The sequence below is a fragment of the Patella vulgata genome, chromosome 4, assembly GCF_932274485.2.
Source record: "Patella vulgata chromosome 4, xgPatVulg1.2, whole genome shotgun sequence".
Lineage (NCBI taxonomy): Eukaryota > Metazoa > Mollusca > Gastropoda > Patellidae > Patella > Patella vulgata.
Window position 1 is genome coordinate 55634808 of NC_065882.2, and position 27320 is coordinate 55662127.

The 27320-nt window shown below is 33.4% G+C and overlaps 2 protein-coding genes across 2 annotated transcripts; both read left to right on the top strand.

The window, feature by feature from the left end:
* Positions 1-83: 83 nt before the first annotated feature.
* LOC130012397 (sperm flagellar protein 2-like) lies at positions 84-3989 on the top strand. The gene is made up of 7 exons (XM_056100238.1): positions 84-280; positions 975-1077; positions 1284-1536; positions 2079-2296; positions 2459-2552; positions 3395-3474; positions 3752-3989. The coding sequence occupies exons 1-7, from the start codon at positions 223-225 to the stop codon at positions 3987-3989; spliced, it is 1044 nt and encodes a 347-aa protein (XP_055956213.1). The 5' UTR covers positions 84-222.
* Positions 3990-4256: 267 nt separating this feature from the next.
* Positions 4257-27044, top strand: LOC126818446 (sperm flagellar protein 2). Its single transcript, XM_056100239.1, has 35 exons — positions 4257-4409; positions 4837-5024; positions 5453-5612; positions 5764-5880; positions 6407-6509; positions 6683-6768; positions 7058-7121; positions 7349-7495; positions 7703-7800; positions 7999-8102; positions 8481-8749; positions 9072-9207; positions 9372-9513; positions 9667-9741; positions 9918-10008; positions 10197-10340; positions 13692-13852; positions 14017-14144; positions 14403-14469; positions 15577-15786; positions 16003-16119; positions 16309-16601; positions 18123-18321; positions 18418-18613; positions 18841-18930; positions 19202-19340; positions 19485-19584; positions 20990-21097; positions 22154-22225; positions 23390-23521; positions 23916-24058; positions 24712-24832; positions 25979-26059; positions 26322-26447; positions 26973-27044. The coding sequence occupies exons 1-35, from the start codon at positions 4257-4259 to the stop codon at positions 27042-27044; spliced, it is 4632 nt and encodes a 1543-aa protein (XP_055956214.1).
* The last annotated feature ends 276 nt before the right edge of the window (positions 27045-27320 follow it).

Below are 27320 nucleotides of genomic sequence, written 5' to 3' on the forward strand. Positions count from 1 at the left end.
GTATTTCAGTTGACATTTTCGACTGAAAATGAGAAAATAAATTTAATTGTCGTAAATAACCTCCGACTTTCCTACGTTGGTAATTGGATTTGTGTTCCTTGGCAACAAAAGGACACCTGTCCGGTTGTTGAAGACGATAAAGCAATTTTTAATGATTTGACAACAGACCGATCGAAATCTACAGAATCCAGTGCAGATGTGGCACAAAATTAACCTGACAAAATGACTGACATCTTATGTAGATGGCTCAATAATGAGCTTTCCCTTACTAAACCTGTTGGTGAGTGCATCCAAGGCTAGGCCTAACCGAAAAAAGTTGTTGAAATTAAGGCCAAGCTGGAACTCTTCTTCTCTTTTCGATAATGTACCTGGTTCTGTGTTGAACATATTCGCACATGGTTAAAAGATTAAAATCGTGTTGTGGCTAGTTCACATTAGATCTGGGCCTAGTAGTATGAGTGAAATTTAGTAGGATAAACAAATTTTTCTCAATTATTTGATATACCGTAGATCAAGATCTATAGGCCTAGAGTTTATAATAATCAGAGTAGGCTACCTAAATACCAGAAACTGTCCACTAGCCTACTCAATTTTTCATCTGGATGAGCTTCTAAAAATAAAATGTAAAGAGTAGGCCTTCAGTAGGCTACATGTTTGAACTAGTATTAGAAAAATTTGGTGGATAGATTCTGATATTGCAGCTGATTTACTATAAATTGTATACAGAATTCTTCATTTAGAATGTTTTAGGGTCATCATTATATTGTCGATAGGTTATCAAGTGGTAGCTATAATCACAGATATTTAGTTATTCCAGATACTGTCAGTTTTTTGTGATTTGTTTCTAAATTGGAATCTAAAGAATATCAAAATATATGTTTTCAGAATGAGCATAATAATTGCAGGCTTTATACAGTTAATAACATTCTTTGATAATTATAAATAAAAACTCATGTAATTTATTTCTTTTGTAGACCAGCAAAGTTTTGCTAGAGAATTTGCTTCAGGTTATCTTATTGGAGAAGTTCTAAATAAATATCAACTTCAAGATGACTTTGACCAATTCTCACAGAACACGTAAGTTTGTTTGTTATTTGTCCTGGCTTGCTTTGATGATCTCCAGTTTATACTGTCTGTGATGTTGTATGTTGACAACTTTTCAGTTCATCATATATTTGTAATATTAAACTGAATTGATCCATTTTTGGATTAAGTTTGCAACGAAACAAAGAACCATTATGTATAATTGTGGATTCAAAACTTTCATTTTTTTCACTTTTCAGGCAATCAGATGCAAAGCTCAATAATTTCACACGCTTGGAACCAAGCCTGCATTTGCTGGCCATTCCATTCGACACAAATTTGGCTAGAGATATTATGACAGAACGACATGGGGTAGCTACAAGACTGATGTATCAACTATATATTGCTCTAAATAACAAAAAGAAGGCTAACCTTACTGGTGTTGCTATGGAAACAATGAGGCCAGCTGCCCCAGCAAAACTAAATGCTTATGAAAGTTTGATGTACAAAGAAGTAAATAAATTAATGTTTTATTGACAAATGTATCAAATCCCAATTTAAAACCATTTTTTTTTTATCTGTCATGGTTACCTCCCTTGCTATTGTATCTAGGCAGTTAAGGATGTCATAGTGAGTCTCTGAAGCCTCTTAATTATGATGTCACAATGACATGACATCAATTTAATGATAAATGACTATTTTATGAGATACACATTCTAGAGAATTGATTAGATATTGTTTGTAGCCTATCAGGTAAGAAAATTAATTGGATGTATTGTGATGAAATGGATCAATATTTTATTAAGTAAGTCTGTAACTGATTTCTGGTTATCTCTGCTTTCATACAATATTGATTATTTAATCTCATCCCTTCTATTGTTCAGTTGTCATTGAATTTTTCATCAATTACCATGGATGAATTGATTTTACAGTTTATAGTGTTAGATTTGTAGGTTTGTCTAGCATTTATGTAAAATTGATAGGAAAATATGGGAGAACAATAATAAGGTCTTGTCTAATGGAAATTTAGATTTTCCTTCTATTTTTAATTTCAGAGATTAAAACAAAAAACTCCAAGGCAGACAGATTTAAACCTTGATGCCCTAGTAGCACGTTTCCATGATAAACAAATAGCCATGGAGAAAATAGAATTTGAGAAGAGGTTTGTTGAGCAAGAGCGAATCCAGATTGAACAGCAGAATCAAAGACTAGCTCTTTTAGAGAGATCACGTATCATGAAAGCTAAACAAAGTGAAATGGTGGCCAAGATTCAGTGAGTGGAGATTTAGTTATTGAAATATTTCTAGATAAGACTTATGACTATTGTTAAATCTATCTTGATAATTGTTTTCCTCATATATAGATATGTAATTTGTTGAAAAATATTTTAAACAATTTCATTCATTTCTTCATTGATTTTCTTTATATATTATAGGGCAGCTACAGTACATATTCCTCGGCCACCACCAAATAAAACATTAAAAGCTATTCAGATTAGAAAAGACAACAAAACAAAAAGGGAAGCTTTGGTAAGCAATAATAAGATATGTTCAAAACGATTTGAGTGACAAAAGAAATTGTTGATTAAATCAAATGTTCTTATTTAAACATACATTATGCAAGTGCTAAATCTCTCTATTGTAGGTCTTTCTTTAGGCCTGAAATGTTATCTAAATTATTCATTAGACATTAATTAACCTATCCTGACCATAATCAACTCTAGATGGCATCGCTAGCCTGCGATCTTTAGTGGATTTTGAGCCGATTTACTGCATAACTTTCCATCACAATTTACCGATTAAATGGATAATCAATACTATGCTGTTTATCGTACTGACTTTAGTAATGATGATCGAGGCTAGGCGGAAATTTCAAACGCTTAGTTCTTGGTTCATAGTGGATCAATTTGAATGAAATTTTCAGCAAATTGCCTTTACATTATCTAGTTTTTAACTATTATAGTGAGAACTGCCAACTCGTTATTGAATCGCCCATAATGTATCTTTAAATGATAGGAGAGGTAGGCTATCTATTGCTCTTTGACTGCAGTTCATTTTAAAACACAGCTAATACAATGTTTAGACTGCGATTTCAGCTTATGATAAAACACAATGATTATACTCTTAAAACCTAAAACTATGAATGGTCTGAGCGGGGGAAGTTCACTACATTACGCATACATGAAATAACGCTGGAAATTATTCCAATTAAAACAGGTTTTCTGTATATTTGGTACAGTATCTTGTAGAATTGTTTGTTTTTTGGGTTTTTTAAAATTTATCAGTATATTTTCAATTTTTTTTTTTAATTAATCAGTATATTTCAAACAAAATTAAACAGCAATATGTTGGGGTTTTTTCCATCATTTTAGGAAACTATGAAATCAATAGCTGATTTTGAAGATCAAATGAAATTGATATTACCTCCTTCCAAACTTGACGATAATTCCAGGTACGTAATAAAACATCATTGTATATATTTCAACTGTCGATTAACTGTTCTGTTGATATTTTCTGAAAGAGTTTATTTAGATAATATTTCTTTATCTTAAACATGCATATTATGTATTTAAAATGTGTGCATAAGCTGGCAAGATAAAAATTTCATATTCTCCCTTTATTTCTTTACATAATAATTATTAAATATTTTATTTAGGTAGGAAGTTTAAAACTAAAAGTGACTATAGTGTAATATTTTTGTTATTTAAATATTTTTTTAAAATTTATAGTGTGAGTGAGTCAATAGATCTGCAGTATTTTACTACTAATGAAGATGATAAAGATATAACAGAAGCTATAGACTTGATCATGCCAGCACCAAATGATGATTATATCAATAAAATTAGAACAAGATTACAAGAAGATGCATCTGCTAGGGAAGAAAGAGAGAAAAGAAGGAGAAAGGTTTTAGTGGATCAAATGACAGCTCATGAAAACCAGGAGGTACATCATGCACTGTTTTTTTAAAAGAGAAACACATAAATTTGAGTCACGTACATAACTTTTTTTTATATAGTGCCACGAAATATTTTGCGAAAATGATTTCTTTCTATTGACATTTGTGTTGAGATGTCATAGTAAATGGAATCTGAACAGGACTTGTGAAAGATGATTGCTAGTGGATAATTTTATGATGAATTTTTGTTTCAAGACTTTCAAGCTACCCAGCTAATTTTTTTGATTTATCTCACTTTTTAGGAAGCTAGAAGGGAAGAAATTTTAGTCAACAGATTAATGAGACAGTCTCAACAAGAAAGAAGAATAGCTGTTCAGTTATTACAAACACGACATGAAAAAGAAGTAATTCGTCGTAATAGAATACTTCGTGAAAAACAGTATGAAGAAAGAAGAAGAAAAGATTTTGAAGATGCTCTTAATAAAGAAGCTGTAAGTTTAAAGTTATGAGTGTCACAGTCTCGCTAACCAGGAGGTCTTGGGTTCACACCTCATATTGACCGTGAAATTTCTTTCTTGGAATTCGAAATATAGATTAGGACACTGTCTGGGCCAAATTTCCCATGTATCAATCAACATGTCACACTGCATGGCATATGTTCATCTTCACTAGCCCAGTCGGTACAGAAAAGGCGAACATCAAACTTATTTCATTTCTTTTCAGTTATGAGCTTGTGTTACAGGGTTTCCAGAAATTGTACAGTATGGTTGTGATTTATTAGTAATTGATTTCATAATATTTTTATTTTACCATAAACCCTGTCTTCATTAGCCCAGTTGGATCAGATAAGTAGGAAGTTAAACCCCATTTATTTTACCATGAAGAATGGATATCATTTATCATTATGTTCTATCATAGGAAATGGCACGTTTAAGTAGAGAAGAATACGAAGAACAAATTAAAAAAGATAAAGAATTACATGACAGAATAGCAGCAGAAAGAGCTGAAGCCAAATATAAGAAACATTATGATATGTGTTCAGAAGTTGTTGATCAGATTGTTGATTTTACATGTAAAGTAGCAGAATATAGAGAATTAACCAACAAGTAAGCATGTAAATTTGACAATTTCTAGAGAAATGCATAACAGTGGTCAGACAAAACAAAAAGTACATGAATAGTGCAACACAATTAAATTCTCATTCCCAAAGAAAAATTATGTGAGAAAAAAAATACTTTAACATACTGTTTGCTACACATAATAAATGTAATTATTTTTTCTACCATACAAGCGGACTGTACATGCCTCATGCTCTTTAACAGAGGGCCTGACAAGGAATAGTGTCTAGTTGTCGGGATGGGGAAAAAAGGAGGTCCTGTGCACATAAAAATTTGAAATAAGAGTAGGCTGGTGCAGACAAGTAGGACATTAAACCTATTTCATTTCATTTTCCTCCTATTCTGCTGAGTATCGTATCCAAGTAAATTCACTTTTATGAGATAATATTTATAATGCCTTTAATTTTTATGTTTAGTTTACTGCCACCTAAGTTAATGAGAGAATGGACAGCTTTATTTGTCGCTGGTAAACCATTATTTGATAAACCTGTAGAAAGTTCTGATCCTACACCAGAACAGATATTAGAAGAAGAAAGGCAACAGTTATTGGATGAAGGAGATTTTATGGAATATAAGGTTTGTTTTGATTAAACTAATATTAAATTCATCACTTGCCTATGATAAATGCTCATTTCTGATTCAAGTATGTGATACTGTGCTAATATATTTTGCTCAGTTCATGAATTTTCATTATATTGTTTTGTTATATATTCGTTTTTTTATATAGAATATGATTGGTGAGTGGCAGGCTAAAGAAGGATTAGATGTAGCGGGCCCACCTCGAGATAATCCTATTGTTGGACATATTGTACAGAGATTATTTAATATAGTTCATCCACCATCAGTAAGTACTATTGCCATTTTAACTCTTAAACTGTTGCTTTAAAAACTAAGGCCATATAAAAGCCATATTTTGGTTCATAGATACTAACATTTTACTCAAAAATATTTAAAAACATTTACTCAAAAGTGTTTAAAAATATTTCTTGCATGATGACCATGTATGTGTCTGCATACTTCTGTGGATGATAATTATTCTGCAAAATATATGTAATAATGAGAAATAAATTACTAAACTTATACCAAACTCTGATGATGGGAGATGGAAGGAGTCGTATTCGCAAACTTCGACAAAATAAAAAGAAACATTTCGGAAGTCTGTTGCAGTCTGCAAATAATTTAGATCTCCAGACTAACTAATTGTCACCTAGAGTTAATTAATAATTAAATGGAATTAATATAGGATATGAAATTAGGTATTTATAATGACAAACAATTTTAAAGTGGTGACAAAAAATGGCTTTTCATGAAGAGTTATTCCCCTTTAGTCTTCAGACATTTTCTCTGCATCACTCTGTTTATTTTTTTAGCCACCACCCAGTCCTCCAGAATTTCAACCATTCCCGATTAAAGCCTGTGTCCTAGGAAAAGTTTTTAGTGGTAAAACATCATGTGTACAGAAATTAGCTGAAGGTAAGCTTAGTACAAAATTTTAAGCAGCCGGTCCACTGCTTTATGTCTCAAGTCAAAGTACTATGAAATAAAAGTTTCACCGTATATAATGAGATAGCATTAACATATAATACCTTGTGGAGCCATCCTTAGTAAGGTATTTTCAACATTTGTGGGTTTTTTTTTTTTAACAGAACACAGATTACAAGTATTATGTGTTGATGTATTAGTTGATCAGGCTGTTGAAGCTCACAAAGCAGGAGAAATAATAGAAATCACTGTAAGTTTTACCAAACCATCTTTGTTTAGTTTACAGTCAAGGTTAAAGGATTTTCTAATGTAAATACATACAAAATGTTACCAGTACCTCTTGTACATTTTCAATATATGGAGGAGGGGGGACGACAACACTCCCTGAAAAGAGTAGCAGAGGCTGAACAAGCTGGTAGATCTGTGTTACTGCTGGGTCAAAAGCTGATGCAGGTGTAGAGAGTAATTATTAATTTTTAATAGTATATTGGACAAAGCCCTATGGATATGACATTGATAATTATCTGTATATTTTAAAGGATGAAGAAGATGATGAAAGTAAAGCTGAAACTGTACAAGATATTAATACCACACCTGTAGATGGTAATTATGAAAATAATCAAAATTATTCAGATTTACTGTTGAGTTTACAACAAATGACATAAGTTCTCTAAAAGTTTATAATTTACTACAATATGTATTTCCCCAGGGAGGTAGCATGTATGCTCCCAATTTTCCTGTACTTTCATATGGGTGTATATATTATTTTACTTCCCTGACTTTAATACATTGAAAGCAATGAAGTGCATTACAATTTGAATTGTTTACAGTGGCACCTACACCAGTTGAGATGGAACAAGGGACTGCACCAACAGAACAAATTCCAACAACAGAACAGGTATCTGACTCTACAGAACAGACACCAGCTGATACCGAACAAACTCCAGCAACAGATTCTGCTCTTACCCTTGATTGTGGTGAGTATTTTTTTTTTTTTTTGTTGATTTGGAATAATTGATTAATGCACTTCGGTCTTAGGACATTGTGCTAATTTATAGTATCTCTGTTCGATTATACCATTTGTTAGTTGTGAATGGGTTATCTGTGGTTAGTTTTAAATATGGTTGGTATTCCACAGTGTTTATTTAATTTAAGAAAATACAATATATTATTTTACTTTGCAGGAAGGGAAGCTAAACCACCATCCGTGTCTGCTTCACAAAATAATTCAAGAACCAGTTTAGCTAAGAAATCTAGTAGTAGATTGAGTAATAAACCACAGGTATATATGCGATACTGCTAGCACATTTATATTTTTAAACATTTACACAAAATCTGGTTCATCAATTCTATAATGAAATTAAAATAAAATATTTTAGGGTATGTGTGAAATTAATTTGTTTAATGCCCATGCTATAAACCATATATTATATTAAAACAATGTATTATATAATGTATTATATAATATTGATACTTATAGGCAACAGACAGAGCTAAGCTAGGAAGTAAAGTATTTAGATTTTTAAAGAAAGGTAAACCAGTAGATGAACAGCTGATTGTTGATATATTAGTAGAAGCTATCAGGTTTGTACTTCAGAATTTTGGATTTAAGACCAGTGCCTATAGGGTCTCAAGATCTAAGGGGCCTCTGGTATATAATATTTTGACACTGTCATGAGCCTTTCTGAATTGCAATGTAAGTCTTAAACATCTCAGTATCCATGACTTTGCTCAATTGTGTTAAAGCACTTTCATCTTCTAGGGGCCCCATAAGTGAGTAGTCTGGGACCTCTCCCCATGTAAATCCTGCACTGTTTAGGACATATTACCCCTTTTGAATGAAAATATTGAGATTATAATTACAGTAAGTTATGAACTTGGATTTTTTGGGGATGATAATGTTTTGGTTTGTGAAAAAAGAGGAAGAATTTAATGTATTAGAATTTGTAACTTTGATAACAGGAGAGTACCAGAAGGAACCGGTTGGTTAATTGATGGTTTCCCACAAAATTATAACCAAGCTAAACTATTAGAGAAAGCTTTAAGTGGATTTGATGCTAATGCTAAAGAATCAACAAAAGATAAGGCTAAAGGAAAGATGAAGAGGTCATCTTTAGTACCTGATCCCCGTCCCCCACCTCCACCTGCGGAACCAACAAGTGGTATAGATGTTGTTATTGTACTTGATATTGATGATAAAGTCTGTATTAAGAGAGCTGCTGGTCGAACATGTAAGTACTCTTGATTTTAAAAAAGACATTAATTTGTTCTTGACCTGTGTATTTTGTTTGCTATATTTAGAAAGATATTATATAATAATATGTAAAAAGATATATACAGTATATCATTTCTATCAGTTCAGCATTTTCATGTATCCCTGGTAGTCCTTTTATATTCTTAATCGAATTGTATGCAAGGAAAGATACTAAATTCAAAGTTCCTACATGATTAATATAGAATGAAGATGGGGGACAAATACTAAGAAATTTTATGTTTTTGTAGGTGCAATTCAAGCTTATGGGACAAATACTAAGAAATTTTATATTTTTGTAGGTGCAATTCAAGCTAATGAACAGTTTCATGAAGAGTTTAAACCACCCCCAGATGGCAGTGCTACAGGTGTAGGTAAACAAGAAAAGGTTGTTCCTGTACAAGATATGGCTCATGATATGGAACAGATACAACATAGGTGCAAATTTTTTAGTTTTATTTAACCTTCTACTGACGTTTGAACCATAATATAATAAATTTTTGCAATATATTGGACATTTTTTATATGATAAGAAATATTGTCTACGTGTACAATAATTAAAGCAAAAATATTTGAAATATCTATTGTAAATGTTTTCACAGAATAACAGGTTTCGTAGATTCATGGCCTAAATTGGAAAAGTGGTTTACAAGATTTGGAACATTAAAAATAGTTGATGCTGAAGCAGATGAACGAACTGTTGTTCTAGAAGTTGAAAAAATACTGGAAGATACACTAAATAGGGTAAGAGTGAATTTAATTTGAAAAATGCAGGAAGTTACAATACATAGGGTAATTTGATTCATGATTCTGATCAGAAAGATAGTTTTCATTTTGAGCTGATATATTTGATATTTTGAACATATTATAAAGTTGATTTATAAAATATATTTCTAGCTACAAGGTAAAGATAAAGAGAGTACACCAGCTGAAGAAATACCAGTAGAAAAACCTGAAGAGAAACCAGAACCGGTTAGTGTTTTAACTTATATGATTTAGTATAAAGTCGACTGTCCAACCTTTTGGGTTTTCTCCAGGTCCTCCAGTTTCACCCCGCAACTAAAGACCCCTATGTGCAAGCGAATAATTGAAATAAAATTGAACCATATGTTAGTCTTGAAATAACTTAATTTGTATATGTGTTTCAGCCAGCTCCAGTTGAACCTGTACCAGAACCACCTAAAGAACCAGAAACTCCTGCACCTAAATCTAGACCTGGTTCTAGAGGTAGTAGATCAGGTAGAGCTATGTTGTTTTTAAACAAATTTAGGATGCCTCTCATTTTTACAAGCCATAATCTTTTCTGCAGTAAAATAAATCACTAAAAACAGAATGAAAAAGTTTAAATAAAATTGATTTCAGATGTCAGTAACATAGAATTGTTAGTATGTGAGACTTATTTTAAAAGTCTAATTTTCTATCTGTAGGTTCGGGTGGTAAGAAATCTCCATCGAGAACTTCATCTAAAGAATCACCATCTAAAAAAGATAAACGAGAGAAAAGTGAATCACCAAAACGTAGCAGTAGTTCTAAAAAATCAGATACTGGAGGATCTAAAAAAGGCAGCAGAGGTAAATATGGTTTCTTCATAAATTGTTTAAGTGTCATTTAGTAATTGAATGAGAATAACACATGACACAATTATATGGAATACAAATTACTTCAAGGTTTTATTTCTGGTAGTGTTTCGACAAGGGTTTATCTTTGCCTCATCGAAACGTCGCCAGAAATAAATCTTTTAAGCAACTTGTATTCCATTTAACTGTTTCATGTGTTATATTCATGATAGTTCCACATGAAGACCACATTGTCCGTCAGTATATATAAACAGTACTAGCTCTATGGTGTTCCAGTCTCTCTTTAGAGAGTTAAGGTCTAAGTATGGTGATTATGCTCCTATTTACACAAATGGTTCTAAAGATGGTGATCGGGTAGCCTCGGCTACCGTGACGCCATCTGAGACCATTTCTGTGTGTCTTCCACCTGCTGCTTCAATATTTACAGCTGAGCTCCAGGCCATTCTTCAGGCCTTGGAGTTCATACAATCCTCTTCATCTTTAAAGTATATCATCTTTACTGATTCTCTGTCCTCGCTTCAAGCAATTAACAGCAAACAGCTTGAACACCCATTAGTAGCAGATGTTTATTGTCTGCTACTATCTTACGAGTTCAACAGTAAAGACGTCGTCTTTTGCTGGCTCCCCAGTCACGTAGATATAAGGGGGAATGATCAAGCAGATTTTGCTGCCAAAGCTGCTTTAGATCTTCCCCAATCACCCTTTTTAATTCCATATAAGGATTTTTATTCTTCAATTAACCATTTAATTTATGACCGTTGGCAACGGTCGTGGGATCTTGCAGGCACTAACAAACTTCATCACATTAAGCCTCTCCTAGGAGATTGGTCCAACTCCTATAGAACCAACAGGAGGGATGAAGTTGTTTTGTGTCGCTCTCGCATTGGTCATACCTTTTTAACTCATATTTTCATTTTGAAGCGAGAGCCTCAACCGGAATGTGTGCACTGTCATGTTCCTTTGACAGTGAGACACATCTTGATTGAGTGCAAACATCTCAAGTATCCTACTCAAAAAAAGTAGGGGATATTTGATTTTGGGGGCTAAATACTAAAATATGCAAATGACTACGAAAAAAGTCACTATAGAACCTAACAGAAAAACATTTCCAGTTACATGTGACGCCCAAACGCACCAATAGCTACCGCATGGAATGCAGGTGATGCTTGGGATCATCATGGGGGTCCAACCCAAGATTTGCACGACTCTGACTTTGAATGTTAAGTCATTGTGGCATTGAATTCCAGGGTGGAAACATCAGTTTAATTGTTTTAGTGACCAGAAAACAAATTTTGATATGCGTCGGCTTACCCAAAATGAAAGGTTACGTGCCCTTGGCATGCTACAGATCGGCACAACACAGGCGGTTGTGGCGCGGACGATGAATGTTTCTCAGTCTGTCATAAGCAAGCTATGGTCCAGATACCGTGATACACAATCTGTACAGGACAGACCACGCTCAGGTCGACCAAGGGCGACAACTCAAGCCCAGGATCGATTTATCCGTACCTTGGCCTTGAGAAATCGTGTCATCACAGCAAATCAGATCAGCGCTCGTCTTCAAACAGACACTGGTGTGAGAGTGAGTGGCCAGACGATTCGGAATCGACTGCATAGGGGTCACCTTCGCACCCGACGTCCTCGCGTGATCCCTTGTTTGAGAGATCATCACATTCAGGCAAGACGTCGTTGGTGTAGGGATCGTCAACACTGGGATAATCGACGCTGGAGCAATGTGATGTTTTCAGATGAGTCAAGGTTCACTGTTGATTTTTTGGACAGACGTAGGAGGGTGTGGCGTCGTCGAAACGAGCGCTTCCAAGACAATAACGTCATCAGACATGATCGATTTGTGGGTGGTTCTGTTATGGTGTGGGGAGGCATCACTGTTGCTGGAAGAACGGCTTTACATGTTGTTGCAGGGCGTGTTACAGGCCAGTACTACCGGGACAACATCTTGGCAGTCCATGTTGTGCCGTTCGCTCGACGTCATGGCCGCCGTTTCATCTTCCAGGATGACAACGCAAGATGTCACAGGGCCAGGATCGTTACAGGTTACCTCCAACAACAGAACATCACCACATTACCTTGGCCAGCACTGAGTCCCGACCTCTCCCCCATCGAGCATGTCTGGGACATGCTTGGACAGAGGTTACGTCAACGTCAACAACGTCCTGCCAATGTCCAAGAACTTGCTGCTGCGTTGCAACAGGAATGGGACAATCTGGACCAAAATGACCTTAGACGTCTCATTAGGAGTATGCCACGTCGGATCAATGCTTGTTTGGCAAACAGAGGAGGATTAACCCGTTACTGACTTGGTTGTGATGCTGTGGTAACTTTGCTGTTTGACCCCGGGTATCATTTTACCCTTATAATGGTCAGTCTGTGCCTTACTTAGTCTAACGATCATTTGGAATAAATCGATGAATGTGAACTTCATTTCATTTTGTCATTTGTTTCTTCGTCAGTTTCATTAGGTGACTTTAATAACACTTAAAAATCAAATATCCCCTACTTTTTTGAATAGTATATATTAGATCTAAATACTACCGTTGCAAGTCATTACGTCAGCTATTTGCTCAACCGGAGCTATATGATAAATTGCTAACATTTTTAAAAGAGACAAACTTTTATTCTCAATTTTAATTGTGTATATTTAATCATGTATATGTTTGGCGCAATATAGCCCGGTTGGAGCTGACGTGCCATTAAACAACATTTCATTTCATTTCATTTTTATTTCCGGTAGTGTTTCGACAAGGGTTTATCTTTGCCTCATCGAAACGTCGCCAGAAATAAATCTTTTAAGCAACTTGTATTCCATATAACTGTTTCATGTGTTATATTCATGATAGTTCCACGTGAAGACCACATTGTCCGTCAGTATATATAAACAGTTCCTAAAGTACTGAGTTTCTTACAATAATGAAGGAAGATGACTTGACAAAAAGATATATATTTATAATATATATATATAAAATACACACCAGTTGACAATGTTATAAATCTTTAAGATAAATTAGAAATACATTCGTCAAACTAATAACTGTAAATACACTCAGTGATTGAACACCAATTGTTTTAAACACTGAAAAAATTTGACAGAATTTGGAAATTGGGCATATATGTATTCTCAGTTTTTTCAGAGACTACATTGGTCCAATATTGTTCTAATGCAAGGGCATTCTTTCAGATTCAATAATTTACACCTTTGATTTACCTGGAGTGCACATGCATTCTTTAAATAAAATGCTTGCCGTGTAAAATAACATCACCCAACATTATCTATTTGACATTATCTTGACTTTTGACGGTGCTTAAAATATTTTTTCACAAATGCAGGGTCATCTCCAAAATCACCAAGCGCTAAACGTAAATCAGGTAAAGGTAAAAATAAAACACCGGAACCAGAACCAGAACCGGAACCTGAAATACCTACAGGACCACCACCTCCTGAACCTGGGTCAGAAGAATGGGATTTTGTGGATCAAAATATTGAAACTGTAAGTTTACTAATATGTTAACCAATGGTTAATTTCTAGAAAAAAAATAATAATTGTTTTACCTATTTGCCAGGTTTCAATTAAGCATGTATATAATATTACTAGTCCAAAATCAAATCCTTTTATTCTCTCAAATTAACTTTGTTTTGAATGTTTTTTTGTAGGATTTGGCTGAAGTATTGGCAACTCATTGGGAAGCAGTTGAAAGTGCATATGTTGCTAATAGTAAACATGTCTTTAGAAATATTAGAGATGAAAGGGAGAACATTTGTCGGTATTTCTTTCAAATGAAGTTAGTGTTCTTTATTTTTGTATGTTTTGTATTTTTAAAATACTGTTTGATATATGTGACATGTCTGTGTATGTACAATTTAAAAGAAAGGACAAAAAATGTATATTAATTTTCAATATTCGTTCTTGGGATAATTTCTTGTTCAGAGAAACTCATTAAAATAAACTCGTTTGTGGGAGGGTTGAGAAGACTGATATTTTTGATTTTTGAAAAAAAATTTTTTTTTTTTTTTCTTTAAATCCAATTTTTTATTAACAGGAAAGATTACATGTCATATTTACGAAGACCTGACCATAAACAGGAATTTGTTTCACAGTGGCAAAAGGTAGGACTTCTGAATGAATTGCAATTTAATTTAAATATCAATTAAACAATGTTTACTTTCATTTCAATTCATTTGTCAACACTGTGTGTTGTCATATCATTGGGGAACGTCGAGGGGACCAAAGAAGCTAGAAATCTAGAGGGCCTTTCCGGGGTTAGTATGTCATTTTTCTGCAGAGTTAAAACGTTATATCCCAGCTTTTCCACATTGTTCAAAAGAGAACAAAATAAAATCTTGTATTTATAAAGATTTGTATAAAAGCAACATCTGGGGATAAAATGGAGTGAAAGTTAGTAATGTTTATGCAGTAAAGGTGTAATGTGTATCTCAGAAATAGATTCAGGTTTAACACTAGAACTTCATAGCTATTGAGCAGTAGAGACAATAATTACAACAGATACGTAACTAGAAATAAACCAATATTGGCTACTTTTGGTTGCTTGTAATTCTGTTGTATGTCAAAGTTGATTTTTTTCATAGAATTAAATTTTGACCCATGATGTATTATTTTGGAACATCCTGTAAATAACATTTTGAAAGAGTATAATAACTAGACGAAAAGATGTGTATATCAAACATACATTATGCAAGAATTAAAAATCTGTTTATTGCAGGTCTTTCTTTAGGCCTGAAATGTTATCTAAATTATTAGACATTAATTAACTTATCCAGACCATAATCAACTCTCGATGGCATCGTTAGGCTACAATGTTTATTGGATTAGGTTCCGATTTGCTGTTCGACTTCCATTCATAATTAAATCATGAAATGGATAATTGAGACTATGTTTTTAATCCTACCCACTTTAGTTATGATGATTGAGGCTACGCCGAAAATTCAATTGCTAAAATCTCAGTTCATAGTGGATCAATTTGACTGACATTTTCAGCAAATTCCCTATACAGTACTAGTTTTTAACTATTATAGTGAGAACTGCCAGCTCTTTATCTAATCTCCCATAATGCATCTTCAAACATCATTCCATTCATTCATTCATTGTGTACGAAAAATTTTGATTCTGAAGAAGCAAAAAATGATTAACTATGCCAGATATGACCTTTTGATATACCACCAGGGATATATATGTTCATATGATTTATATTGAAGGATTATAATGAAGTACCTGATGATATTAGAGAAGATGAAGAGACAAAAGCTGAACTCCATCAAAGAGTGGATGATTTAAGAGAGAGATTATGGAGTATCTGTGATGAGAGAAAAGAGCAGGCTGAAAGAGAAAGGGAGACAATCATGAATGATGGTTGGTTAGATGATCGGATGGGTGTTCTCAGTAATCATTACTTTACTCTCATGCAGGTAAAATATGGTGCTTAAAAATGAAGAACTGTTTAAATTGTTATAGGAATTTGGAGTAATATGATTGATATGTCATAAACAGAATTTTGTACTTATTTCTTCCAGAGCAATATAGCTTTCATCAGCACAATTTTAGGGAAGAATATTCTAATGTGATAGTCATTTGATGTTCCATCGTAGCCTAATTTCTATTACAAAATTGTGTTTTTATTTCAGACTGAGGTGGATAGATTCCAGGATACTGTTAGATTGTTAAAAGATTACTATAGAGGAATGGATGGACAGATACCAGATGAGTTAAATCAGAATTATGCCAGACTTCCACTGATAGAGGTAAAATCTATTTTTGTAATTGAAAAAAATTTGGATTTGATAACGCCTGCAATTTTAACTCCCTGAAAATAAAGAAATGACCAAATGCATTAAAGGGGGGTAACTCATATTCCTGTCCCTAACTCTATATTATCTCCCCTTAGACCACAAAGTATTAGAATATCATTGCCATATATTTTTATTTTCTAGTTACCTGTAGAAAGACCAGAATCTCCTGATAAAGTCAGCGAAACCGCATCAACGCCTCCAATAACAGATGATCCTATTACCTCTGCTAAATCTGAACGAACCAAATCTGCACGTGCAAAATCACCCAGAGAAAGCCGCTCTAAATCTCCGAAAGATGGATCCAAGTCCCCTAAAGAATCGCGCTCCAAATCTAGAACTCCTTCAGGCAAGCGTAGAAATAAAAGTAAAGAAAACGATAAGGATAAAACAGCAGATCCAAATGCAATGTTTGATGCCGATACAAACAGGAAAAGGTAATTATCATAGTGTTTATAGAATATTCTGTGAAAAGTTGTGTATCTCTTAATTGGACTGGATTAGTCTTGCTATTTCAATATTGTTCTGTTCGGACTTTTTTCCGAAAATAAAGGGGCGCAACTTGTATTGTTATTTAAGCAGATGGATTCAGACCACAATATTAACATCTTTTTACAAATTTATCAGTTTGTTCAGAAAACTTTTTTAATATTAGGCAACACAAATAAAATAAGTTGTTTCTCGGGCACCGCCCGCACGCAAAATTGGTTGCGCGTGCGGCCGATTTATTAGTCTGGATGAAAAATAAAAAATATGTAACGCCCGCCCGAACATCGATAAGCAAGTCATAAAAAGAATATGCCGCATGTATCTACATACCCCAAACGTGAATATCCATTCAAATGTATTAAACTGATTCAGATGTAAACGCTCATTTACGGGTCTTTTTTATTGATATCGAAAGAACCTCCATTTTTGTATCACGTGATTTTAATTACCTCCCCTTGTGAACTAGAATTTGATTCGTGTTAAACACCGAAAGTCATTGACAACAATGCATTGTATTTCAATCATTTGATCTTAATCGGCTCATTATTGCCGGCTTCAGTCGGTCCATGTTTGAAAAAATCCTACTTATAAAACAATGAATCGTAGAAAAGGTTAATTATTATAACTTGTGGCTACGAATACGATACGATGATAGTCACCATACCTTAGTCAGAATCTCATTAGCACATTTAACGGTAGTTTTGATAATCCGGAAAATAATAATTGGATTACACATTTGATGGTTTTACTGACCAGTTGTTAGTTAAATTTAAATAGTCATTCGATATAAACCCCAGATAGAACACCGAATATCCTGAGAAACACACCGAATATCCTGAGAAACGGTCATTTCCCGAATCCCGATGACACGTGACATGCATTGGTTGGAATTAGGTCAATCATTATAAACCAGCGATACTAGATTAGATTTAGATCTAAGTGTTGTTTACCGTGATGATTATTTTTGATACACATGCTGACAGAGGCTTACTCTTTAAAATATTGTCGTTATTATGGATGGCTATTAATAGTCGTACAGAATTTTATTTTAAACCAATTTCAATTATGGTTGTCACCATTACCATTAGTAAGCTACATTATGTGAATTAAATATGGAAAATTATTTTCCTTACAGTCAGTGTTCAGTGTTTGAGTAGACTTGATTTTTGGGTTTATGTTCTAAGTATGTATAATATATAACTGAAAGCAAAACTGTAGACAAGTAATGACTTTCCCATTTAAAAAAAAAAAAATACAAGTTTTATTTTGCACCATCCTCTAGCCAGAAATGAGGTAAAAAAATAAATAAACCGCCCTCCCCCCCTACAGTTTCAGCTGTCAGTTGCCCGAGAAACAAGACATTTATTTTGTGTAGCCTTACATGTATGTATCTTTTTGTTGTGTAAGATTCACTTTCAAAACTTTATAATCATTTGTCATTTCAATAACATAAACTGATTTGTATTTAGAATTCCTCTGATACCAAGACGCCCTCTTTCTCCTGATATTGATGCTAAACCTGGTGCAGGAGGTAAAGATAAGAAAGATAAAAAAGCTGTAAAGAAAGATGACGTACCTGGAGGAGAAAGTCCTGCTCCACCCGTTGATCTGGATGAGAAACTTATCTTAGATGCTGCTTCATCTGCTGTATCCTCTATGGGACAAATTGTAAGTAATAGATAGCTTAATCAACTGGTTTCAAAACTTTAAGCTTCAACACATTTCTTTCTAGATGTCCAAACAACTTTTTAAATATTTTTCCAGATGTCGGCTGAAATGGCTGCAAAAGAAGCAGAAGAGGAAGCGGAACGACAAGCAGAAATTGAAAGAGAAAAAGAACGAGAGCGAATAAAGGCAGCAGCAAAAAAACCAGCCAAGAAGGGTAAAAGTCGAAGTCCTTCTCCATCAAAGAAAAATGCTAAGAAGGATTCTGAGACAGCTACTACTACCACACCACCTCGTAAGTGCATCTTTATAAATTAATATCATACTTACCTGGTATTTTTATAGGTTCCATTCTTCTGTGAGTTGGAATCAGTGTGAAACACTACTTCATGTATTAACACAGAAAAATTGGCAAGATATGTGATAATCTCCAGTATGCAAATAAAACCACCCTTGATAAACTTGGCATAATGATTATTTTAAACTGATAGTAAATATCTCAATTTTAAATTATTATAATAGCAAGTGAAGAAATGAGTGAAGAAGAAGCAAAGAAAAAAGAAATAAAAGAAAAAATGAGAGAAGAGTATTACTTTGCTATTGCTGAAGAGGGTAAGCATTCAATTGGTTTATTTAGGCATTTTATTTTATTTTTCAATAGATTTGATGCTTGAAAGAAGAAATGTTTCACCAAGGAAGTAAATGTACTGGTATTTAGTTTTGAATAATATCATCATTATCAAGTATCCAAACGTTAGCCCTTTTAGTCCAAATTGTTTTTCACATGCATCAGTCATTTAAAATGACTAAATATGTGTAAGATAAACGATATTTTTAATGTTTTGTATAATTTTGAGGGGTTTTTTTGTTTGTTCTTTTACAGAAAATGCAGCTAAAACTCGTGTTGAATTGATCAAAGTTACTGCCATGTTGGTTTTACAAGATTTAAAGTTGAAAGGTGAAGAGTGCTATAAAGATATGAATGATTGGCTTGGAGCTAGATTTCTTAAAGAAATGGAAAGGTATGTTAAATATGTTTAATTCTTCTATATTACATATTAGGCATTTCATTCATCTTCTCTACTCTCAGTGATACAATAGGAATTCTTTTATCTTTTAATCTTTGTTAAAAAAATAATTTTTAGAAATATATTGCTTATTTTCAGTATTGACCAACTATCAGAAGCAATGAGATTTGGAATTGAAGCCAAAGAAAAGATCAAACAAGAATTACTTTTAAATCAAGAAGATTTTATGGTTAACCAGGTAACGCTTTTTATTGTGTAAAGTCATTTTTAAGGGAATTTTTAACTAATATTGTCTTTATTAATATCTAATAAATAATATTGCATGTACCAAATTTCAAAAGAATAATTACTGCCTTCAATTCTTAATACATTGTTGCACATTACCAATTGATACAAACTGGCATTATTGAATAAAGTTGATATTAAAATTCTTTTTCTGAAAGGATGTTGAGTTACTTATACCCCCAGATGATGACAGTTGTTCAGTGAGTGATACCAGCACTAAAACATCACTGATATTTCACACAATATTATAAACACTCATGTTATTGTACACTTTATATTTTGTGATATTATTTCTTTATATTTCTTTATATTTTTTTTCCATTCGACATAAATCTTTTCAATTCTTTATAAATTTTGTCCCCCAACATCAGGATTATTAAAATGTGTTCAACCATCTGTCTTAGAATGATCAAACTTGGTGTTAAATGTTCATTAGGTGAATGTCGTGACAGGCATTTTCTTCTTAAGCTAAACAGAGATAAGCAATTTAGTGAGGGTGATGAAACTTGCTGTATAGTTTTATACATCACAATCTTGATTGAAGTTTTGCTTGTCATTGAATCAACTGGCGTGGTTTCGAATCCCTGGTTGTACATGACAAGGAGTAGGGTCGCCTGTCCAACCTAGTGGGTTTTCTCCGGGTCCACCGGTTTCCTCCCACTGCTAAAGACCCCTACGCGCAAGCGAATTATTGAAATAAAATTAAACCATATGTTAGTCCCGAACTGACCTAGTTTGTGTCAAGTGGACGTTAAACCCCATTTCTCTCTGTCTCCCTTGATTGAAGTTGATAAGAGCATTTTCTTCTCCGGTTAAGAAAAGTGACAAGATTATATGGAAGTATTTATTTTTGGATTAAGGTGGGGGGACATAAGTCTGATTGCTGGCTTGTTTTATTTCCTATCTTGTCACATACAAGGTAATGTCAGGTATTGCACTTAAACGCACTACTGTATGTCATAATTATTAGGAATGGAAATATACATATTTATGGAACTGACAGTTTTTCCATGGAATATTATGAACCCCTATCATGTTTTTTTTGTTTTAAAAAAATCTGTCTATAGCCATGATAAAAATATTTTCAGTCTATCTTGTCTTTTGATCTGCTTGCCTATCCATTGAGTGTTTATGTTGCTTTAGGGTATTGTTTACTTTGCATGGCATGAAATTTTGAATTAAAATAAATCTCAGAAATTCATTTCTGCTTTTTTAAATATGAAAACTATTGGACAATAACTTTTGGATTTTTGATTAAAGAGTAAATGTAATCTTATCTTAAACTGACATTCCAAAAACAATCAAAAAGGAAAAAAGAACATTGAATTAAACTACTATGAAACTATGTGTTATTACAGGATCTTCAAGTATTAAAGTCATCATCAAGTATTTTAGAAGTACAACAGAAAGAACCACCTACACTTGATCTATTTACTGTTGATCAACTTAAAAGTCTTTATCAACAGGTATTTAGATATTTTATAAATATTATGTCTAACTAAAATCAACAATTCCGTCCTTGAGAAACTATTGACTCCCACCCACTCCTCATCCCTTCATTCAACAAACATACATCTTTTATGCAGCACGATTCATTATTGTAAAGGGGATCACGGTAGTTAAGTGGGTAAGACGCTGGCTTGCTAGCCTGGACGTCAGGTGTTCAATCCCTGCATTGGCCGAGAAAGTTCATCCAGATTTTCCGACGTGGTTCTCCCGTGTCAGTGATTGAGGGCCTGACAAGGACAGCTGTCTAGTCGTTCGGATGGGACGAAAAACAGAGGCCCCATGTACACATTGGCGTGCACGTAAAAGATCCTTTGACAGTTGGAATTCGATATAAGAGTAGGCCGTAGTGCCGCTGTCCGTTTAAAATTCCCCTCATAGCACACTGCATGGCGTATGCCCGTCTTCATTAGCCCAGTTCGGAGCAGAACAGTAGGACGTTAAACCCCATTTCATTTCATTTAATTATTGTAAAGGAAAGCTGTAGAGTTGTCTTGTCAAAATTAAAAGTTTGTGGCAAAACAAGTTACAGACTAATATAGTAGTTAATTCCAATAAAAGTATGACAATTTTGGTATAGATCGGACACCCAATGGCAATTTTGGTATAGATCAGACACCCAATCTTAAAGAAAAATACTGGATTTCCTGAAAAACACGCTAAGGGTATCACTAACTGGCATGTTGTCTGTTCAAATGAGCACAGTAAGAGACTAAAATATACAACAGACCCTGCGAATAAACAGCGGAAAAAGAACTGAGAAGAGTATATCCCAGAATTTGCTAAGCCTTTGATATATTTATGGTAAATGGGTAGCGATTAAAGACAAATAAAAGCTGAAAATGGATTCTCCCTTAGCTTAGCCAGTTTCCGCTACCGTCAAGTCACATGACAAACACGACTGCTTAAAATAGACTTTTAAGGCATGGGATAGTCTGTTGGGATTAAAATGTCCTGATATTCAACAAGTTTTAAAAGTTTAAAGATGTGAACTATGTCTATGTTTTTTTTTGTAGTTTATGTTAACAGCACCTAATGGTGTGTTATCCAGTAGAACTTTTGTGGAAACATTTGAAACTATTGTATCTGTAACATATGGTTTAGAGGCTTTACCTGACCATTGGATGAATATCACCCACGGACAGGTCAGTTTTAATATTAGATGAGCAAAATTTTGTGACAGGATTGCAATTGCAATTACTTGTTAAAGTGGCGATGTTAGACCACTCGATTCCATCCCTCCTATAGTTGTTAATATAATGTAGAGTTCAAAATAAAGAAAACTGCCATTTAAATATGACATTGTTTCCTTATTCCTATTTAAATGATCCTATTCCTACCGCAACATTATTAATTACTAATTTAATCATCAAGGAATAGTTATGCAATGCTGATTATTATGTAATTATTTCTACTGTTTCAGATCCAAGAAATAGCTAACAATTTATCCACAGACAGTGACTACGTTGACTGGAGAAGGTTTTTATTATCTTTAACACAACCTATTCCTACACCATCCCAGAGTGATCTACTGCAAACTCTGAGCCGATTTAAGGATATGGACCAAAAGTCAACTGGTTGTGTAACTAGAGAACAGTATGATAATGTAAGTCTCAATATATTTAACATAAAGCATTGACCATTCTTTTTTTCTGGTTTCCTCCCACTGCTAAAGATCCCTATGTGCAAGCAAATTATTGAAATAAAAAAAATTGAACCATGTGTTAGTCCCAAAATGACCTAGTTTGTTTCGAGTGGATGTTAAACCCCATTTTTCTCTCTCTCTCTTTGACCATTCTTGGTGACAATTAATGTCTTATTACATTACTTCTGATGGTGGTAATGGTAACCAAATTTAAATTTGCCAGATGGATTTTTAGATCTTGCAATGAAAGGAAATCAGAAGACTAAAGGGAGATGATTCAAGAGCAGTTGTAGGGGATACTTATTTGAACATTCCGGAATTGAATTCTCTCAATCCCAAAAATAGTAACAATCAGGTGGAATGGATGATTTTAGGCTACAACATATGCATAAGAAAATATCTCAACCAACCATGACAGCTAAAACATATTCGTTGTTTAATTGCATCACGATTCTACTCACACCTCCTAAATTGTCGGAACTGACAGAACTGTGACAGGACTGAATTCTGTGTTACTCGATATCAATTTGGGACGTTCCAGAATGACAATCAAGCATACCTTGAGAGTCAGTTTTCAGGAGTATTAATTCTATGTACTATTTTTTAGATGAATTTGTGGTTTGCTACTGAAAGTAAAGCAGATGGTAAATTTGATAGATTAGATAATTTAAAGAAAGTATTATTTGATATTTATGGTAATCTAACAATAAACCCAGCTCGATTAGATTATGTTAGCATGGTAAGTCGAAGTTTACTTAATGGTTAGACTTGGATGGAAAGAAATGTTTAAAGATATTACAGTAAAACTTATTGGAACTCTTGTCTAAGCAGTTCTTTTATGTCAAAGAGATTTCCAAATTAATTATTTTAAACTTTAAATAGTTTAAAAAATAATTAGAAGATTCATATATGCTGTATGTTAATATGGAACAATTATATAGAAGTATATTAGGAATGGTTTTATTATAATATTAATATATTGTGCTATGTTTACTTTTTGTAAACCTTCTCTATTTGTATACAAATGGATTTACATCTTATTTACTTTTGTAAACCTTGTTTTTGTATTTGTATACACGTGAATTTCTATTTTTTGTATACACATGAAGTTCTATTTTTATTTTTACTTATAGTTGATGTATTTTAGTGCTGTACCCAATTCTCATGAAGGATTTTTAAGAGCTTTAAGTGTTGCATCTGGTCATCATATGCCACGATTAGCTAAACCCACTCTATCATCGTTACAACTAGATCAGCCTGGTATTATAGATGATGGGTAAGTCAGTCATTCTGATAATACTTTCTGATACCAGTCACACAGACAAAACATCTCATAAGTTGTAGTGTTAATTATTACTATTATAACTTCATGGTTTCACCCAAATAAAAGAATTCAGTTAATACTTTTTTAACACACATTTTCATCTTGAAGCGAGAAAGTAATATTTTCTATTTTAAATGTTTATATGCATAAAATATTTTTTATTTTTAAATTAGATATACATGTACTGTGATATTGTTTTTATTTATGCATATAATATTTTGTGATAAGATTTAGCTTGTCTCGAAATACTCACCATAAAACCACATTTCATTTATTCATTCATTAAAACCAAGGGAAAATGTCACCAGATTTGTAAGCACTTCTTAATATATGTATTAGTTTGGTTTGAACTTCAAACTTTGAAGTGAAGCTATTTACAGTCTCAAACTTTTAACGCATAAGAAAATTTGTGTTCTACATTAAATTGAAAATCTGACACTCAACATTAGCTTTGTGAAATTCCCATAGAAGAATAAGAAGGAAATGGAATGATAGCTCAGACAAGTTTGAAGAAGACTAGCATTCTTGTTTATGAAGTGTCGATGGTCTTAGCGTTTTAAATTATATTATTCTCCCAATTTGATGTAAAATTTATCTATTTTTAGTACATTACCTGAAGGTTTAGAAGTTGAGAAGGATGACAGACAGGTGGAGCCACCTATGACCAGAGAAATTATTCCTGAAGAAGCTTTAGAAGCTAAAGTTCCAATAGATTCTCTGTTTAAGGTATGTAAAGTCCTAAAAATAAACGCTTGGTAAATTATAAGTTCAGCTACAGATCAGAGAGATGAGAATTCCATTTTAAAGAGAACAATTTCATTGCATATTTGTCCAACACATTGATTTTGTTTATATAAGCTTATATTGAAATGTCTCATAATATTGTGATATACTGAATATTAGATGGTATACAATAATATTTGTTCATGTACAGTTATGTGTTTATCTATTACATCAATAAAGATTGAGAGGGGGAGAGGGGTGTTACTTATATAAGCAAAGCATGTTCCCCAATCCCATTAAGATATCCTTAATAAAAATATTGTTTTTATATGCCCACCATTTTCATGTGGACGTATATTGTTGTCCTCCCTGTCCGTCCGTCCACAATTTGTTTGTGGACAGTCTACAGGTCACAATTCTTATCCGAGTTTATCTCCAAAAAATCTTGGTTCCTTTCGATATTGGCATGTATCGGATCGAAACTTCAGGGATTATGGCCCCTGCCCCCTGATATTATGAAAAATCAGGTTTTTGGATTGTGGACACTCTACAGGAAGTTACAATTTTCCTCTGATTTTGATGGAACTTGAAATACATGTTTATAACCCAAAGATCTTGGTTCCTTTCGATATTCGTGCATATCGGATCATAACAACCTGAATGATGGCCATTAATTGTACGTTTTTAGCTTGTGGTCCCTCTAGAGGTAACAATTTTTATCTGATTTAAAAAAAACTTTGAATATATCACCATTACACCCTATTGATAGTTAAGTTAGAATTTCGTGAAACTCGGACCAAAACTGCCGGACAAATTGGCCACCCCTCGTATGCCAATAGTGTAAATATATGGTATATCAAGGTTGTGGACCCTGCAGAGACCACAATTTTGATGAACACATATCGGAACGTAACTTCCTGAATTATGGCCCTTGATTGTATGTTTTATACGTCCACAGGTCACAATTTTTATCTATCTCTTGCAAAATGTGGGCATATCTTGTCTGGCAACCGCTGGTTAAAAAAAAAGATAGTGTGGTTGGAGTGACGTGCTTTTAGTCCTACAATGAAGACATACTTCTGTAGTTCTCTTAATTCAAAATGCCTTAAATGAAGTAGCTACATAGTAAAAACTTGTATCTTTTTTAAGGTATTTCATCACGGTGAGAGTACACATGGTGATAGTCATAGATATAATTTGGCTACAGATCCAGAAGAAACTACGTCTAGGGTAAGAGAATTAAATAATATGTCGAAATGGATATCTGTTTGCTAGTCCTTGATAACAGTATGTGGTATCCAACATTTGTTTAGTTTCTGCATACTTTGTGAATTTCCTGGTCTTGGTTCATATGGTTTTCTCTTTATTAATCTCAGTTCTGTAAATTTCTCAATGTTGGAACTTTGCATTCCAGAGTAAATTATGATGTATTATGTGTATACCTAAGCTTGAAATAATCTAATTGAGTTTTTGGCAATGCTGCGTATTTCAGGAAAAGTTAGCAGCAGTGTATGTGGAGTTAGGAAGTGAAGATTTAGAACCAGTTTTATATAGAATATTAATAGAACATCCATTAATACAAGATGCTGTTGCTGCTTGTAAATCATTTAAAGCATTGGTAAGTTTATAATATAATCCATAATAAATAAAATAAAACAAGGCTTTATATGGCTAGCATAAGCCTCAATTCTTGGCATTCATTAGAGAGATATTTTATGAAATGGATTTACAACTTGAAGACCTCAATTTTTAATGAGTAATGCCATTGCCGGACTTGCAATATATCTGGATGATAAAAATTGACTGTTTAAAGGATCTAACTAACCATCAATGATTTAGGTCAAAATAATTATTGAATTCGGTTGATCTGATATGTCGCTTTGTTTACTTATTTAGTTTAAATTGACATCTAAGAAAACATGGTATCAACAATTTTATTTTTGGCCCACAACAAAAATTCCAACTAACAAGTGATCTTTTAAGTGCATGCCAACGTGTTCACAGGAACTTGTTTTTTTCGCCCCATCTGAAAGACTAAACAGCTGTCCTTGTCAGGCCCTCCGTCTGGCATCACTGACAAGGGGGAACCACGCCGGAAAATATATTTGATATATATTAATAATTTGGCATTTTATATTTTAAGGACATTAGAGGCATCTTGTCAAATCCAGTGACAGACTACACTGATGCAACAAGTACCAAAACATTGGAATAAAATTCATCAGCAGAAAACCGTTTCAGAATTTTAATATTATCTGTGATATGTGTAATCAGCATTTTAATCTTTTATACACTGTACAAGAAATTTATTTTTATCGGAATATTGTTACGCTTTATTTGTAAATATAAGTTATTAGATTTTTTTACAGCAATATTATTGTTAAACAATACATAAAGTAAAGTGTTCATTCACAATTGGCTTATTTATTTGTTTTCTTCACGTGATGGCTGTATTGTATGCCCATCAATTTAAGACAGAAATAGACCCTTC

What these genes read in the sequence shown, in the direction of transcription:
- LOC130012397 (XM_056100238.1), top strand. Translation starts at nt 223, where the DNA reads ATGACTGACATCTTATGTAGATGGCTCAATAATGAGCTTTCCCTTACT. An exon ending in GACCAATTCTCACAGAACAC is followed by an intron (nt 1,078 to 1,283) that starts GTAAGTTTGTTT and finishes TTCACTTTTCAG; the next exon opens with GCAATCAGATGCAAAGCTCA. An exon ending in AAACAAAAAGGGAAGCTTTG is followed by an intron (nt 2,553 to 3,394) that starts GTAAGCAATAAT and finishes CCATCATTTTAG; the next exon opens with GAAACTATGAAATCAATAGC.
- LOC126818446 (XM_056100239.1), top strand. Translation starts at nt 4,257, where the DNA reads ATGAGACAGTCTCAACAAGAAAGAAGAATAGCTGTTCAGTTATTACAA. An exon ending in CGGTATTTCTTTCAAATGAA is followed by an intron (nt 14,145 to 14,402) that starts GTTAGTGTTCTT and finishes TTTTATTAACAG; the next exon opens with GAAAGATTACATGTCATATT. An exon ending in GATTAGATTATGTTAGCATG is followed by an intron (nt 23,522 to 23,915) that starts GTAAGTCGAAGT and finishes TTTTACTTATAG; the next exon opens with TTGATGTATTTTAGTGCTGT.